The sequence below is a fragment of the Phragmites australis genome, chromosome 13, assembly GCF_958298935.1.
Source record: "Phragmites australis chromosome 13, lpPhrAust1.1, whole genome shotgun sequence".
NCBI lineage: Eukaryota > Viridiplantae > Streptophyta > Magnoliopsida > Poales > Poaceae > Phragmites > Phragmites australis.
The window spans coordinates 14,091,563-14,108,697 of NC_084933.1; the positions used below are offsets into that span (position 1 = coordinate 14,091,563).

Sequence of the window (17,135 nt, forward strand, 5' to 3'; positions counted from 1 at the left end):
TCCATGCTCTTCTTCCAAAGTACAAGCTAATTGTCTCCATCATCTACGACAACTACGACATGAGCAAGATGACTCCAAGCCAAGTTTTAGGCAAGATCACCGCTCATGAGATGACAATGGACATGGGGGTGGAAGCTTCTTCCTCATCCGACGTCAAGAACTTTGCTCTCAAAAGTAAGCAAGCTCAATATCAACACATGAATGCAAGGATGAGCAGACAAGAGCAAGAGTCTAGCTCAAGCGAAGATGATGAAGATCAAGATGAAGAGAACAATGAAGAGGATGATCAAAGCACATCAAGTGATGAAGAGATTGATCCCAAGAAGACTAAGCTCATGTTACAAGTGAAAAAGAAAATCAAAAAGATCAATACCAAGATTGATCATCTAATCTCCTTGAAAGACTTGGTCAAAACAATTAACCATATCAAGAATGAGAAGAAGACCAAGTACAAGAGGAAGAAGCAAAACATTTGTAAGCATGAGAAGATGGGTGAGTGAAGATAAAGAGTCAAGCTCAAGTGATGAAAGCTTCACTATCAACTCCTCCAAGAGAAGCTCTTCCTTAAGGTCGTGATCATGCAAATCGTTATCGCGCAATTCATCTCACAAGTGCCTTATGACCAAAGGATTCACCCTCTCAAGAAAAACTTTTTGATTTGATAAATGAGCAACAAAGGGTACTTAAGAAACAATCTAAAGAGCTTAAAAAATGCAATGCACTTAATGACATTCATGCTACCTTTGTTTCTAATTATAAATAATTATTGTGCAAATTCAATTTCCTAAATAAGGAGCATGAAGAGCTTAAGGTTAAATTTGAGTGCATTGAATCTTAACCTAAGGTCACTTTGAAGCAATCTACCTCTCTCTTTAATTTCAAACCTAAGGTAGATGCTTCAATTTCTTGTGATGATTTAATTGATTTATCTAGCTCACCCTTTTGCAATGAGAAATGCACTGAGAATGTTATTGTAGAATCATCTAATGAACTCATTACACAAGAAAATGGTGAGCTCAAGCAAGTAGTGGAGAAGCTCAAGAAGGACTTGGGTAGACTAAATGGTAAGAACCATATTCAACCTCCTCAAGATAACTATGCCACCATGTGAAGAAGCTTGCGGAGGGATCCACCGTGACATGTTTCAAGTGCCATCAAGAAGACCACAAGTCCTTCTAATGCAAGCAAGTCAAGAAGGAGACCAAGGAGAAGAAGAAGATAATAAACCTGTCCAAAAAGACCTCCAATATCTACACCAAACCCAACTACAAGAACAAAATCAAGAGCAACCACTATAAGCTCAAGAAGAAGAAAAATGGCAAAGTGGTTGCACATATGGTTGGAAGAAAAGATCGAGAGTGGAACCAACCTATTTGGGTGCACAAGGAAGTCATCATCAATATGAAAGGATTCCGATCGATTTGGGTTCCAAAGAAGACTTAAAGTCCACAAGTCTTCGGAGATTTGGAGACTTGGCACACAAGATTAAGTGAAAATTTAAGCAAAAAACCCAAGTGTACAAGATTGGACGCATTGATGAAGTTCATGATCATCATATACCCAAATCTCCGTCCAAAGGTGAAAGATACTAGATATAAAATATTTTCAATTGGCATCTTTGTCTTATCTAGGATTGTATGTGCTTATTTTAATTTATTGCAATGCCTAGTGTAAGTCTCATATGGTAGGTTGTTTGTATTTCGTTCTTATCCACGAGCAATCTACATGGTTTATTAGTTGCAGGTTTCTTTTATGGCACTAGTCCTTCAATTGGTTATCACTGACTCTTCAATTAGTATTCCTTATGTGCCATGAACCAATCCATAGGATGAATTTTCCATTGTTATCAATAATAAGTGCATATCTCTTCCCGAACAACCCCAAATTTGATAGATTTCCAAGCAAGAATCAGTCAACAGATAAATAGCAAATTTGTTTAAATATTGCAAGTGAAAAGATATAGTTCCATATTTGTTCATTATATTATTCCAAAGATGAAAAAAAAAGATAATTTCATTTCATCTCAATTGTTTGCGTCTTTCCCTGAATCTAAACTATAAAAAAACAAATATATTTCCTAAACAATTAGCAGGCTATGAAGGCAAGCCCTCTCCTGTGACTCGGTTCATGCATACATGCATATCACCTATTCAAATGCATGTCTCTATATGCACTACGACAGCTCAACTTACCTAAAACAAGATTAACTTCCAACACCTCTTAGGCTGCGCAGTCACGGAGTCCTCGCCCAGTAGTGGAGTCCTTGCGGAGTCCCGTCGGCGGATTCCTCGCCCAGTCATGGAGTCACGTCGGCGGTGAGCGGTCGGTCATCCTCGTCCAGTCGCGGAGTCGCAAGCCGGCCCCAGCGAGACGAACAGCGACGGCCTGCTACTGGTATTGTTTTGCTTGTTCCGCCAATGGTAAAAGCACTCATGGCTTGTCTGTAGTTCGGTCAATGGTATTTCGTTGCTTGTTTCTAAAATTCTAGCATCGATTTGTTTGTGTTGTTCGGCGTTGTGTGTGTGCTTCGATTTGATCCGTTGGTATGGTTTGGGTCCTTCCTGTCTGCGGTAGCGAGTTTGAGTTTTTGCTTCGGTTTCTGACGGAATTCTCCGAATGGCTCCTTCCAATCTGCTGCCATTGGAAATGCTAATTTGATCCCAAAGCATGCCCTCTATCCAGTCTAGAACGGAAATGCTATTTACAAATGATTTATCATACTATTATGAATTCTTCGATCATGGGAGTATCAGAGACTCGATACGTGCTTAAAGCCTATTCGATTATCCGATCACTATACTTTGCTAATACTGCTTGCATCCTTTTTCAATGAGCAAAGGAGTGGAGTACATATACTAAAGAGAAGATTGAGCAGTTTGAAATTTCAATTAAAAAGCTCAGGATTACAATATGTACATTGGAAAACAAATATTGAATCATGATTTTTTCTCTCTTTAACTTCTAATAATATACTTTGGTCATATGAGCAATTTGATCTCAGCATATATGATGTTTATGGTTTATATATACATGTGTAGGTGCAGTAGAGGACTGTTCACAAGATTTGTTACCGGTCAGCCTTATATTAGTATGTCTCATTTCAATTTTGCGTCCGTTCTGAACTAAGTACATGATGGTGTCAGAGTATGAGTAGAGGGGTGTCCTAACTAACGGATTTTACAAGAGGTATAACGACGGAGGGAGGATATTTTCTAAACTCTGGCTTATCGTGCGACTTGGTCCAACCTCGTACGACTAGCGTAAAGCTAGAGTAAACAGTCTCCTTGCGATATTATAAGATCTCGTAACCAGTCCTTGCTAGTTGCGGGGGCAATCTTTACCTAACCAATCTAATCATATTTATTGCTATATAGTTAAGTATTTTTCCTTCCCCAAGCACTCCATTCAGTGAGCAAAGTCATGGCTGACGAGATATGGTCTCTAGAATGACTAGACAAATGGACGATTTTGCAGGTAAACTCGTGGGGCGCAGGGACAGGACTGCTTGGTAGACGATTTTACAGCGCACAATGATGGGACGGGCCGGGCGGCCAGGGAAGGTAGGTGTGGAGGCGTTCCACGGTTAGGACAGGCATTCAAAGCTCTCAGGATAAGTTGGGCTCACCCGGTTCTACAGGATATAATCAAAGAGTTGAATATCTAGTTAGGTATGAGTCTGCTAATCAAGACCCACTTGTAAGTTCTCCCTCTTTCTGGTATATAAAGAGAGGATGATCCGGTTTGTAAAGAAGGATGGGTAACCGATTCACAAGCACTCATAATAAAATACATAGGATGTAGGGCTGTTATACTTCGAGAGGTCTAAACCTGGATAACCTCGGTGCTCTTAAGTTCAACACACACACATCGATGAACGCACACCTTCATCGTTGTTCATGCGCCCTTCAACTGGTACACCCTAGAATCATCAGGGATTAACCCTTGATAGTTGGCGCGCTAGGTAGGGGACATGTTTCTGCGTTTCGGTAGGTGTTAGAGATCAGATTGGGCTACCCCATGGTTGGATCCACGACAACCGTTGAGTCCCGTTCCGAGGACTCCGGTCACCGTGAGGTATTGGTCATGGAGTATGACCCAGATCAGCACGGTGTGCTCCAAGGATAGGACACCGAACTGGAGTCCGAAGGCTTTAAGGCCCAATGACAGGTTTGCATGACAGTTCATGCAATGGGGTACAACAGAGGCTCCCATATTCTAGGTGCCAGTGATGATCCCCAGGCCACGCACCCAGAGAGGAAACAGATTGGAGCCGAACACAGGAACGCTTCGACACAGCCCCAACCACCATAACGTCGCATGGAGGAGCTGCCGCAGAGGACGCGGTCTTTGGCAGCATTGTCACCAAGATCGTGAAGCCACGCAAATTCCAAGGGCTCCCCCATTATGATATGTCGTCACTCCACGCCCGATAGTTTGACTATGAGGCCATGATGCATGCACAGAATCTGCAGATCGTAGGATTGCTTCCTAGCCACCCGCTGATAGCAGTACCTGAAGGTTTGCTAGTGGTGCCATGGTTGCGTGATCTCGCTCTCCTAGTTGAGACCGCTCGACGCCAAACTGTAGTGGCAAACACCACATCCGTTGCCAGGATTAGTGAGGGTCGTGATCACCAAGAATCGCAGCAGGCTCCACAACAAGAAAGATCTCATCCTCCCTCAGCAACGAGGAGCGCTCGGAGACCCCGCCGTGTAAGACCCCTATCCCAGGATCTCATGTGCCTCCTGTATCAGTTCTTGGATTAAGTAGCTGATACGCAGAGTACAACAGTTGTAGTATCACAAACTTTGTATATAATTACTAAGGTTCAAAGTACAAAATATTACAACCCATATTGTATATTACAAACCTAGCCGAGAGACCAACAGAACACAACGGAAAGCAAAAGCTCAAGCCACAAGTAGCTTAAGGTGCAAACATGACTTCTAAGAATACTCTTCATCCCCGCCTTCACCTCTGATGAAGTCAACATCGACTTCCTCATCTGAATGACAGCAAGAGTAAGTACGAAAGATACTCAGGAAGCCATATGCGACTCAACCATATTTGTGTTCAACAGGTATGCACATTTTTCAAGAAGCATGTTTACCACTATTATATTTGTAGTATCTTTCCTCCCTTTTAGTTGGTTGCTTTGATGTATCCCTTCACTATTTTAGGCTGGTCTTAAACTTCTTGGGAGAGACAATATTAGACAAAAGATTATGGAAAAGATATTGTTGGATAGAAATGGTGGAAGTAATTGTACTGTCATTTGCATAAATGGTGGGAGTGGTCATGGCAAAACTTCACTGCTCCATGTCCTTTACGATGACCAACAATTGATGGATGCTTTTGACCAAAGGATATCGATACAGATGTCTGATAAATTAGACATATTAATGCTATTTAGGAAGATTGTTGAGTTTGCCATGAGTGACCATTGCAGCATTACGAACCTCACGTGTCTTCAAGAAATGGTTAAGGAGGACATCGCGGATAAGAAATTCTTGCTTTTCTTGGATGATGCGGACATGGAAGACCAACAATTTTGGAATAGTGTATTAGAAGTTCTTAATGCTGGTGCCAAAGGAAGTGCTGTTGTCATGGCTACAAGGAGTGTGACTGTTACTGCTCTTAGAGGTGTAGCAACACATTCCTATTCCTTAAATCCTTTATCTGAAGAAAACAATCTGATGCTTCTCCAACAATGCTGTTGTGGGCACTGATATCCAGAGGAATCATAATTTAGTGATGGTTGCTAAGAGGTTCATTTCCAGGTTTGGACTTGAAGGCCATTGGTGGTCTTTTGTGCCAGACAGAAACTATTTTCTTAGAAAAGGATATGTTTGAGGGAAGTGTTATGCTTTTACAGCTCTTCTACGATGTTTTACCAATCCATCTGAAGAAGTGCCTTGCATTCTGTTCCTTGTTCCCAGAAGGTTACATCTTTGATAAAATTCACATGGTCCTGCTATGGATATCTCATGGTTGTGTCAGGCCTGTTGAAGGGTGTGAACTTGAAGGTGTCGGAGTTGCATATTTCAATGAGTTGCTGCGCAGATCCTTTTTTCAGTATTCATCTTTCCAGAATGATAAAGATGACAAGTTTGTGATGCATGAGCTTATCTACAATGTGGTAGAGCCTGTCTCCCGAAACAGATACTTCAAGTCTGAGGATCTCCTGAGCAGCGTACCTGAAAATATTCTTCATTTGTCGATTGTTTCCTCGCAATTTCAGGCTGTTCAACTGATGTCCAGAACAGAAAAATTGAAGGATTTGCAGACATTTCTGGTGGTGCAACCTGAGTGGCAACCATACAACATTTGTTTTCCTACCTTAAATCTTGTCGGTTTAGACAATGTCCTTCTGAATTTCACTACCCTAGAGACACTGGATTTGAGGTACACCGACATAGAAGAGCTGCCAATCTCCATTGTTGGCCTGAGAAACTTGCAGTACTTATCTCTCAACTACACAAGCGTCAGGGCTCTTCCGTCTGAGCTCTGCTGCCTCAGCAATCTGCAGACACTGAAAGCGAATGACTGCCGCTTCCTCACCAAGTTACCTGGAGATGCAAAGAAGCTGCTCAAGCTGCGCCATCTTGATGTGACAAAAGAACTGGGTTACGTTCACTTGCCACATGGAGTTGGACAGCTGACTGAACTCCGGACACTGCCAGTCTTCCACGCCAGTGGTGACTCGTTACATTGCTCCATAAGTGAGCTGGGAAGCTTGCACAATATGAGGGGTTGCCTTCGGCTTTCAGGACTCGAGAGTGTCAAAACTGGCAGCAAGGCCCAGGAGTCTAACCTGAAGGATAAGCAGCACCTCCAGGATTTAACGCTGCAATGGCACAATGGCAGCATAGACATTGACGTCGATGACGAAGAAGCAGACAGTGTGGCTGAGAAGGTTCTTGAAAGCCACCAGCCGCACGTCAACCTCCAAGACCTCGCCATTAGAGGCTACCAAGGCAGTGCATTTCCTGCTTGGATGCAAGACTCTTCTTCCTTGCCCAGTTTAGTCTCGCTCACACTCGACAGCTGCTGCAACTGTACCCAGTTCCCCGCCCTTGCCCTGCTGCCATCACTGAAGTTCCTGAACATACGGAAGAGATGTATGACGCGCAACGGCTGAGCAGCAACATAAATGGTGCGACCAAGTTCCCATCTCTGGAGCTGCTAAACCCTGTGGGAGATGTACGGGTTGGAGGAGGTGTTTGAGGTATCTGAAGGCTATTGTCCTCGTCTGCGCAAGGTCTGCGTCAATATGTGCCCGGACCTGAAGAGGCTGCCCTGCATTCCTTCTGTGAAGGAGCTGGTTCTCAATTGCTGCCACCAGGTTCCTGACATCCCGGACCTCGCATCACTGGTGTCACTTAAAATCGAAGGTTTCCACAGCGTCAAGTCATTTAGCCTGACACCGGCAGCACTGCCGGTGCTGAAGAAACTGGAGATCAGGTCTTGCAATGAGGTTCTGTCAGTGCACGGATTGTCGACGCTCACGACCGTTCAGAGGCTGAAGATATCAGGGTGCCCCAAGCTTGCTTTACCAAGAATTAGTAACCTAACGACCTGAAGGAAGTAACATGGCATTCCGTTCTTTCACCTATAGAAAGTTCGGTGCTTTTCTCCTTGTTTCTGTTTTCGTATGGATTCTTAATTAGCCAGTATCCAGCATTGTTCATGTAGCAATTGATATGACAAAGTAGTTGAAGCAAAATGGACCCTTTTAATTTAGGGAAAATTATGAAAATAACATCGCAAAAGAACTCTTATTGCTAAATACCATCGCAAAGTTGCTGAGTTGCTAAATACCATCGCAAACGCGAAGAACTCTGAAAAATACCATCTTCGTCACAAATAAAAACGCTGTGAACAGTAATCGACAACTCTAATTTTCCTTTATTTAAAATAGTGACCTTCTGTTTCTCAAAAAATCATAGAATTTTTGTATATGTTTTATAATTAATGTACAACCTATTTTAATTAGATTCACTCAAAAAGCTTGTGTAGAATTTAAACTAAAATTATTCAAAAATACTACTTTTATAACTTCTAACAATTATTAAAACATCAAATAAATTCATAAAAATCTGAAAAAAATCACTAATATTCTTATTATGTGATAGAATAATTTCTAAAATTATTTTCAGACTTAGATTATACGGTGAAAAGTGAGTTTTTTTTAATACTCTATTTTTATATATTTTTATCATTTCACGTGATATTCTTCTTTTAATTCAATTCGATTTTCACTATATAACCTGGCTGGTATTTTCATAAATTTCCCTTTAATTTATCTATCAGCTTAATTGGCGGGTGGTGAGTCTGGCATGTCTTGAATCATCTCCTAACTGACTGCTTGCAAGTGAGGTAGTAATCTGTGCATCTGAGAGGGCAAAAGATACCCTCATGACTTATGAAGAAGATGCATCTCGCCAATTCTTGTAACTTATTCAGAGTCAGGTCCACTTCACGATCACATCTTTCATCACGTGTCTGAGTGTCTCCCAGTAAGCTACGCAAGATTGCAGCGCAAAGAGTGGGAGGCCACATGATGCGTTGTACATGGAAGCCGAGTGAAGATTCCTCGGTCCACTCCATGTGGTCCAGCAACTTTGCTTTGGTCTTCAACTAATCCTAGGCCTAGTAGATTGGCCCGACTCGAGGTGAGCACGTTTTGGTCATGCCATTTTGTTTATGTGCGGAATCTGGTTAGTAAAAAATGTGTTGGCGTATGTGATGTGAAGAAGACGACATGCACGAGCTGAAGATAGAGAAAGGAAAAAAAAAAGGGACTAGGTAGTCGGCAGGACAGCAGACAAAGTCCTCTTTGTTCACAGGGCAGATAAGATATGCTCATATATATATATATATATACACACACATATCATATCTATAATAAATATATTGTATATTTATTATGTGCTTAGTCGTATTGTAGTTCATTGTTACGTCATCGTCAGTTACGATCCTAAAAGTAGTATAGTGTGATCCACAAGATAGATCATTTACTACAAATATATATTGTTGTAACTTAATACCTTCTATAATCGTAATTATGTGATTTTTGTCATGTGATCATAACTTGTTCATCTCTACGTCTACCCTCAGTTACGATCTCAAAAGCAGTATAGTTGCGATCCACAAGATAAGTCAGTTACTATAAATATATATATTCATAACTATAATATTTTTGGATCGCAAATGCTTTTAGGATCATAACTGACCAGTTACGATCTCAAAGCAGTATACTTATGATCCATAAGGTATGTCAGTTACTACAAAACTAGAAACATGTTGTAATTGTATAACTGTTCTAAAACTTCATTAAAATATAGTTTTTATGGATCTTATTTTGTTAAACGTATTTTTTCTAACAATATGCTTCAAACGGATCGAAAATCAGATTTATGATTTTAGATATATTGTATTTTAACGATTCGAATCAACAAAAAGAATCTCTATTGCATGCTCAGGTGGGTAAAGTTTGATGTGTACGTAGCATCAGCGGATTGGCTCTCTTAGTTTGTTGACTCACGGAAGGCTCAACTAACTCGATCGGTCGTAGTGACGTAACGCAAGTCTGTTCTACACCTAGGCGCAAAATAGACATATATATACATATATATATATCAACCCAATTACATTTTTCTTTTGAGAAGGTGAATCGTTACTGAAAACCCAGTTATACACGGTCTCCACAAAACAGAGCCACAGAGAACTTCAGTGTGCTACATCCAGCACCACAGCAAAATATCAAAGCTTACAATAAACCGAAAACGATCTCCACTGCATGAATTTGACTGATATATTAGTGCTGAAAATATGATGGCATTAAAGCACTATTGTCGACAAATTCAGTGAAATATTTTTTATGTGACTTATATATATACTTTCATGTAGGTGTCAAAATTTTAGAATTCTTTCTCTTAAAAAGATTAAAAAAATGCTGGGTGTACACATCCTAAAACAACAAGTAAAACAGAGACGAAAGGATTATTGTAAAAGAAATTGCGAGTTCGAACCTTCAGGTTCTAAAAATAAAGGAAACAACGGGTGCTTGCAGGTAGTGGCTATTTGGCTAATACCAATATAGAACCTAAAATTACTCAGCACGTTTATTGCCAAGGACACATAAGATCGTCAGTTGCTATCAGCAACTAATGGTTAATACTGTGGAACCCAAATCAAGTCGCGTTCAAATGCACAGCAGCAGTATAACATGCCTCCTTCTGCTAACAATCAAATTTGACATTGCTAACCACGCTTGCCACGTCTCTGCACTAAACCTTCGGTGTACTGTCCTTTTCCACTGTTTTTTATTTTATTTTGAAAGAGGAGGGCCCTAATCAACACGTCGGATTAACCGTGCTAAAAACTAGAAACATGCCTCAACCATGCAGTAAGTTGCAATTCCCTACTTTTCTTTTGGATGTCGAATAAGTTTGATCTCCAGCCTTCGGTACCTACCCAAATCCAAGAGAATTTCGTTAAAACTATAAGGGCACGAGCAATGCTACGTTCCTATAGCTAGGTATTTAAAAAGATAGAGTGTTATGCATCTATATAAAATTATAATTTTAATGTAAACAAAAATTACAGGTGCTTAAATATAATTAATTATCTTATTAGTATTAATATAAATAATAATGCTTAAGTAAACATATTGTCCTCTACCTAAGCATATATGCCAGTGCAGTTAAGGAAAAAACACTCAATTTTTTCTATAAACACCTCCTCTAAGCACCTTTATTATACATGCTCTAAGAGAAATTTATAGAGATCAATTCAAATTTAGCGCCTCTAATAGTGGCTTTTGTTATCAAGCCGTATGCCTGCACAAAGCCAGCATTCCCCAACTTTTGCACCAACATTGCACAACCAGATTTAAGAACTGACACAGCGCATGACTGCAATACTAAAACCAGGTCATTACCAACGCTAAGTGCTTATGGCTTAGATATTTAAAAAAAGAGTTTTAAATACCTACATAAAAATGGTAATTTTCAATGCAAATAATGACTACAAGTGCTTAAATATGACTAAAAATCTTATTAGCACTAATATAAACAGCGGTGTTTAAGTAAACATCTTGCTCTCTGTTTAAGTACATGTGCTAATACAGTTAAAAAAACTCAGATATTTTTATAAGTATCTCATCTAAACACCCCAATTTACATGTTGTTAGCATATTCAACCACTTTGACCTTCCTCAGCATCCAAACAAATGAAATGACACCTTCTAGAAACATGATCTGGAAACACATGCACGTTCCGTTTTTTGACCAATGCATTTGGCCAGTAGTTCTTGGCAGCTTTTGTTTTGAGCGCTCTCTTGAGGTCAGTAGAAGATAAGTCTCCTTTTTAATTCAGCTGTAATAATTTGCTATGAACTCCAAAGCACAAGGAGTGGAGCCACTTTAGTAATAGATATTCACGAGAATCGATGCGGAAAAATTTCAAAACTTATGCCCAAATCTTCAATTCCAAGAGGGGTATAAATCTCTCATGATTATTGTCCACACAAAAGTAGTAATGACTAGGAGTATTGTAGAATCCATATAAGCATGGGAATATATATATATATATATATATATATATATATATAATTATATGGTTGTTTTAAAAAATTATAACAATAGATTACAATTGTCTGTTTATTGGGTGAGAGTAGCCCCCATAACCGGATGACATCTTGTGGGCTCAGCCGGTTACAAATTAAAAATTATGGTGACGTCCACGGAACGGGTGAGACTTTACTCTCGCTCGCTAAACAGGCAAGACCTTCCTCACAGCGACGCCCGATAAGCCCTCCCAAAAAGTGGTGTCCATTGTTCGGTATAAAAACTGGTCATACCGACCTTGCCTACATCAGCGCGTCATTTCTTTCCAACCCATACGAGAGAGAACGAGGAGAGGAGAGGGGAAGGGAGGAGAAATTGGAGGCAAAGCCCTGCTAGAGGAAGGATGCATATTTTTTTATCTGTTTTTTTTTTACAAACCCAGTAGGATAGCCACTAATGCTAGGTTTTGACACAGGTTAGAGTTAAATCTAGTATTTTTTTTACAAACCTGGTAGGATAGTCACTAGATGTATGTTAGAATCTAGATCTAGGTTTAGAATAAGGATTTGACATAGTTTAGCAATTAGATCTTGTTTGTACGTATATTTTAGCAATCAGATGTAGTATTTAGACACATGTTGTATTAGATATAGGATTTAGACATATTGTAGACACAATTGAGGTAGTAGATGTAGGATTTAGAGGTGTTTGATGTAGCGATCAGGGGATATTTTGTTGCAATGTAGATTTTGTTGGGCTATGTTTTTAATGAATGTTGCATTATTGTAAATGTAGTTTTACATAATTTGTTATGTTCTGTCGCAATAATGTTAGGGTTTTTTATCGATGGTTGGCAAGTATATCGGATAAGTGGCAGTTTGGAATTTTTTTGGGATGAAATATTATGTGGTCTGGAAGGTGTGGTACTATCTGTATTTGAGTCGATGAACAAGGGTATCTCTAGACCTATGCAGTAGAGTGTCTGATACTTGTACGTCTGGTTGATGCGGGGTTTCAAAGTAGATCTTGATGTTCAAGAGATGACTATTAGTATTATGGGCAACCGAATGAGATGGTGTGTACTAGGATGTGTACCCACTCAGGGAAGATTAAATCTAGAGGATTTGCCTGCAGGATATTGAGATTGGACATCTATGTTGCTTGTGCAATTGAAGTATAAGAGCCAGTTGGGGAGATGCAGGGTGGGGGTATGCCAAGGAGTAGGGTGACGAGGATGAGGGTAATGAGAATGTCAATCCGGATGCGACACATTCATCGCATTATCCAATTGAACTAACTGGTGAGGCAGACGAGGATGAATAAATCTCTTCTCTAATTGAACAGATGGATATGATGATCTTGAGGCTGACGAATCTTCTGAGGATGATGCTCCTATTCCCACAGACTGGAACAGTCTTAACTTTAACAACCTTGTAATGAATGAGGGGAATCAGGTGTCCTGGGAGTATATATAGAATAAAGTTGCATAGGATGCTAGGTATCATACGAGTCAGGCCATAAGGATGTTGTGACTCAATAGGCGACATCGTTTTGACCATAATTTTATGTTTTCAAGTCAAGCAAGAAGGAATATTATGTTAAGTACGTGAAGGATAATTGCATGTGGCTGGTGCACAGTTTCAAGGGGAAGTGGATTGAATATTTGGGAGATAGCGATTGTGGTGGACTACACTTGCATGATGGACGAACCTGAGCTCAGCCACAGGAACATCACCTTAGCCTTTGTCACCATTGTGATGTACGTTCAGATTGTGAATAACCTAAATTACGAACCAGGGTCCATAATTAGGCAAATTGAGGAGGAGTACTGAATGTACTTAAAGATGCCTAGAGGGGGGGGGGGTGAATAGGCTTTTCTAAAAATTAAAACTAACCATCGGATTAAACAGATGCCGGATACTCCGATGAAGGTCAGATACTCCGGTCTGTCTGGAGTATCCGGTCTAGTCTAGAGTCTCCAGTCTATACAGGAACTCGAGAACAACTGAAGTTAAGCAAGTACAACTAAGGTCTAAAAGGTGATACTAGTTCTAATATCAGCACAATGCTTAAATAATAAGAGATACTAGCAAGATGATCACAAAAACTAATTATATGGGAAAAATTCCAAAACTACACAACTAATTAAAATTGCACAAATGAAGAGACAAGAGATTATCTCGGAGTTCGGCCACCTCAAAAAGAAGTGCCTACGTCTCCGTTGAGGAGCTCACAAAGAGCCGGTCTTTTCCAACCCTATCCTCTTCTAGAGACCACAAAGATCAAGCTAGAATTTCCTTACTCAAGTCGATGTCGATTACAAACTTCCCGTGGCATTCCACAATGATTAGGTGCTCTACGGGTGACGTCTTGCCGTCTAGGAGCACAAGGCTCCAAGAGAAATGATCACAATGTATGCTCAATGATGAACTCAATGCTCAATTGACTCAACTTCACTCCAAACACAATCTCACGAATTTGGCGCAAAAACTAGGCACTAGAGATGTTTGGAGGGCTTTTAAATGCTCTTGGGAGTCTTTATGAAGGTGGAGCTCAGCAGCAACAGCAAGCCTTTAATGTTTGTGGGTGTGGGAGTATATATAGCTCACTCTCAAAAACTAGCCGTTACTGTTCTGACATACCTACCCTAGAGTATCCGGTGAACACCGGAGACTCCGACCTAAAATCCAAAACGGTGTCAGAACTAGCCATTACGGTTCTGTAAACTGCCGGAGTCTCCGGTGAACACTGGAGTCTCCGACCCAAACTTAGTTACCACCGAGAGAAAGTCCGGAGACTTGTCGGATTCTCTGGCCTCTCTAGGTACCGGAGTATCTGGTGAACACCGGAGACTCCGACCTTTTAAAACAAATACTAACCGAGCGACCGAGCGACCCTTGGTGGAGTTTCTCTCGGAGACTCCGGCCAAAAACATTTTCCTACTGGAGTATCCGGTGAACACTGGAGACTCCGACCTTTTTCTACCAAAAATAAATGCTTAACCGAGCGACCCCTGGCAGAGTCTCCCTCGGAGACTCCGGCCAAAAACTCACTAACTACTGGAGTGTCCGGTGAACATCGGATACTCCGAACAATTAAAAATATTCAGAACTGAGGCACTTCTGACGGAGTCTTTCTCGGAGACTCCGGCCTAAACACTGAGGAATGGAGTATTCGGTGAACACCGGAGACTCCGGACTCAGTAACCTCTGCCAATATTCTTGGTGTCCGTGGGTGAATGTGTCTCTCAACTTATTGGTTCTAAAGGTTACTTTGAGCATTGAAACACCATGAAAGATAACAAATGCAACCCTTTTAATAGTACGGCTAACCTAGACTCAATTTCAAAGATAGAACAATTTAAAACCTATTGAGTACTACACATTGCTTCTCTTTTCTTTTCGAGGGGCATCAATCGTCGTAAGTCTTCACAATTGAGACTAAGACCTGTTCATAGCTTTGATAAACATATTAGTTCCTTAATCATTTTGTCATCAATAAGCCAAAACCCACTTAGAGGGCCTAGATGCACTTTCAAGTACAAGTATACTATTAGGTAAAACAAGGCATATATAGCAAAGAAGAAGGTAATTGAGATGAAATTTAGGATCTACAAAGTGTCAGATGACAATATTCCACACTTGCTGCAGACTATTGCTCGAATGAACCCGAGGACGTATTGCAACATTGATAAGTACCCATTATTGTCCCAACCTAGCAAGTATGCCCTAAAGCGATGCTTGTTTGCATTAGGACCATGTATCAAAGCTTTCGAGCATTGTCAGCCTATCCTCTGCATCGACGGAACTTTCTTTATCGACATGTATAAGGGACATATCCTAATTGTTATTGGGGTTGATGGGAATAACCAAATGCTATTGTTGGTCTTTGCATTTGTGAAGAGTAAGAACACCAGTAGTTAGTATTGGTTCCTATATCGTGTCATGATGATAATTATGGGTGCTCGACCGAACGTGTGCCTTATACATAACCAGCATGTAGTGATGCTCAAGGCTATTTAGGATTTGCATAATGGAATGGACGATGGCATGATGGAACCTGTTTGGCCAGATCTACAGAATAGGTGGTGCATGAGGTATTTTGGTGCAAACTTCTTCTACCGATTTAAGAACAAGAACCTCATGAACATGTTCAAGAGGTTGTGAAGTCAGAACCAGCAAGAGAAATTTGATGCTCTTTGGAAGGCACTGGATGACCTGACGAATAACTAAACACAAGAACATGCACGAAGGCCCGTAAGGGAATCGAAGAAAACACCAATACCTCTTGAGTCCCTACCAACTAACAATGAAGCTGGCATAACGCGGAGGACCGGAGTGAAGTGGGCTCTGCTCTACGACACAAACGAGGCTAGGTATGGCATTATGACTATAAATTTAGCAGAGATGTATAACTGGGTGATGGAAGGTGGGGATTGTAGAGTTCACACTTCAAGAGACCTACAAGTATTTCAGGAAGCACTGTGCAATAGTGCACTGGACGCTAATGATGCCTGTTTAATTTATGAGACGAAGATAACTAAGTACATGAAAGATAAGATAAAGAAGGCAAAGATGCACCGGATGAAGAAGATAAGAACTGCACGGCACAAATACGAAGTTGTATGCGGGGACAAAGGAAGGAGGGGAGCAAGAGTGAGAGAGTTATCCAAGAGTGCACCATCTTCGATGATAGGTGCATTTGCAGCTACTACAAACCGATGCTAATACACAAACCGTGCTCACATATGATTGTCGTGTGTGCTGTGACAGGGATGCGAACTTATAACTTCAAGAAGAAAGCTCTGTTCAACACCGGGAACCATGAGGTCTATGGTTTCGGGATTTATAGTTCTTTCACGAAGGAATCTGGGCCTAATTGTGTGTTCATCTCTGATCCTAAGAAGAAGAAGCAGAAGAAGAGACGACACAGGGCTACAAGGCTCCATAATGACATGGATGAAGTAGTAGTTGGCTATCATGTGAAATGGTGCAGCAAGTGTAACAGAACAGGACACACTTATAAGAAATGCACCATTGGTGTGCCAAGTGTCAACTCCACGGAAGTAGATCCTTCTAGCTCAGCTACAGATGGGAGACGTCCGCATGTTCATCGATCGTCGGCTTTGTCGACTCATTGAGTTCGATTAAGGATTGTGTTCTGATGGATATTTGTGTGTGCAACATTGCAATTTACTATTGTAGTAGTGAGATTGTCACTATGTTTGAGGTTGTAACGTGTTAAGTTGTGATTTGTTAACATATTTGTGTACACTTTGAACAATCTATTATCTCATATTATATGTTGCACGCTTACTTGTTATTCTACGTTTGTTTAGCTTACCAAACTATAAGTAACTTATGAACATATAGGTATGGTGCAACTAAAGCTACTTGATTCGCAGCTCGATGTTAGGCACCGTTTGTATCGCATCACCGTGCAGCCTGAGTAACTCCCGATACTACGACATCGTGTGCCAGATGAGCTAATGAGGGTTGACACATACTGGATCCTGAGGTTTGTACCATTTTAATGTAATGTTTATACAAATTATTATTGGTA

At 40.7% G+C, this 17,135-nt stretch overlaps 1 protein-coding gene across 1 annotated transcript; it reads left to right on the forward strand.

The window, feature by feature from the left end:
- Window positions 1-5,050: 5,050 nt before the first annotated feature.
- LOC133889431 (putative disease resistance RPP13-like protein 1) lies at window positions 5,051-7,141 on the forward strand. The gene is made up of 3 exons (XM_062329957.1): window positions 5,051-5,080; window positions 5,181-5,643; window positions 5,781-7,141. The coding sequence occupies exons 1-3, from the start codon at window positions 5,051-5,053 to the stop codon at window positions 7,139-7,141; spliced, it is 1,854 nt and encodes a 617-aa protein (XP_062185941.1).
- Window positions 7,142-17,135: the final 9,994 nt, after the last annotated feature.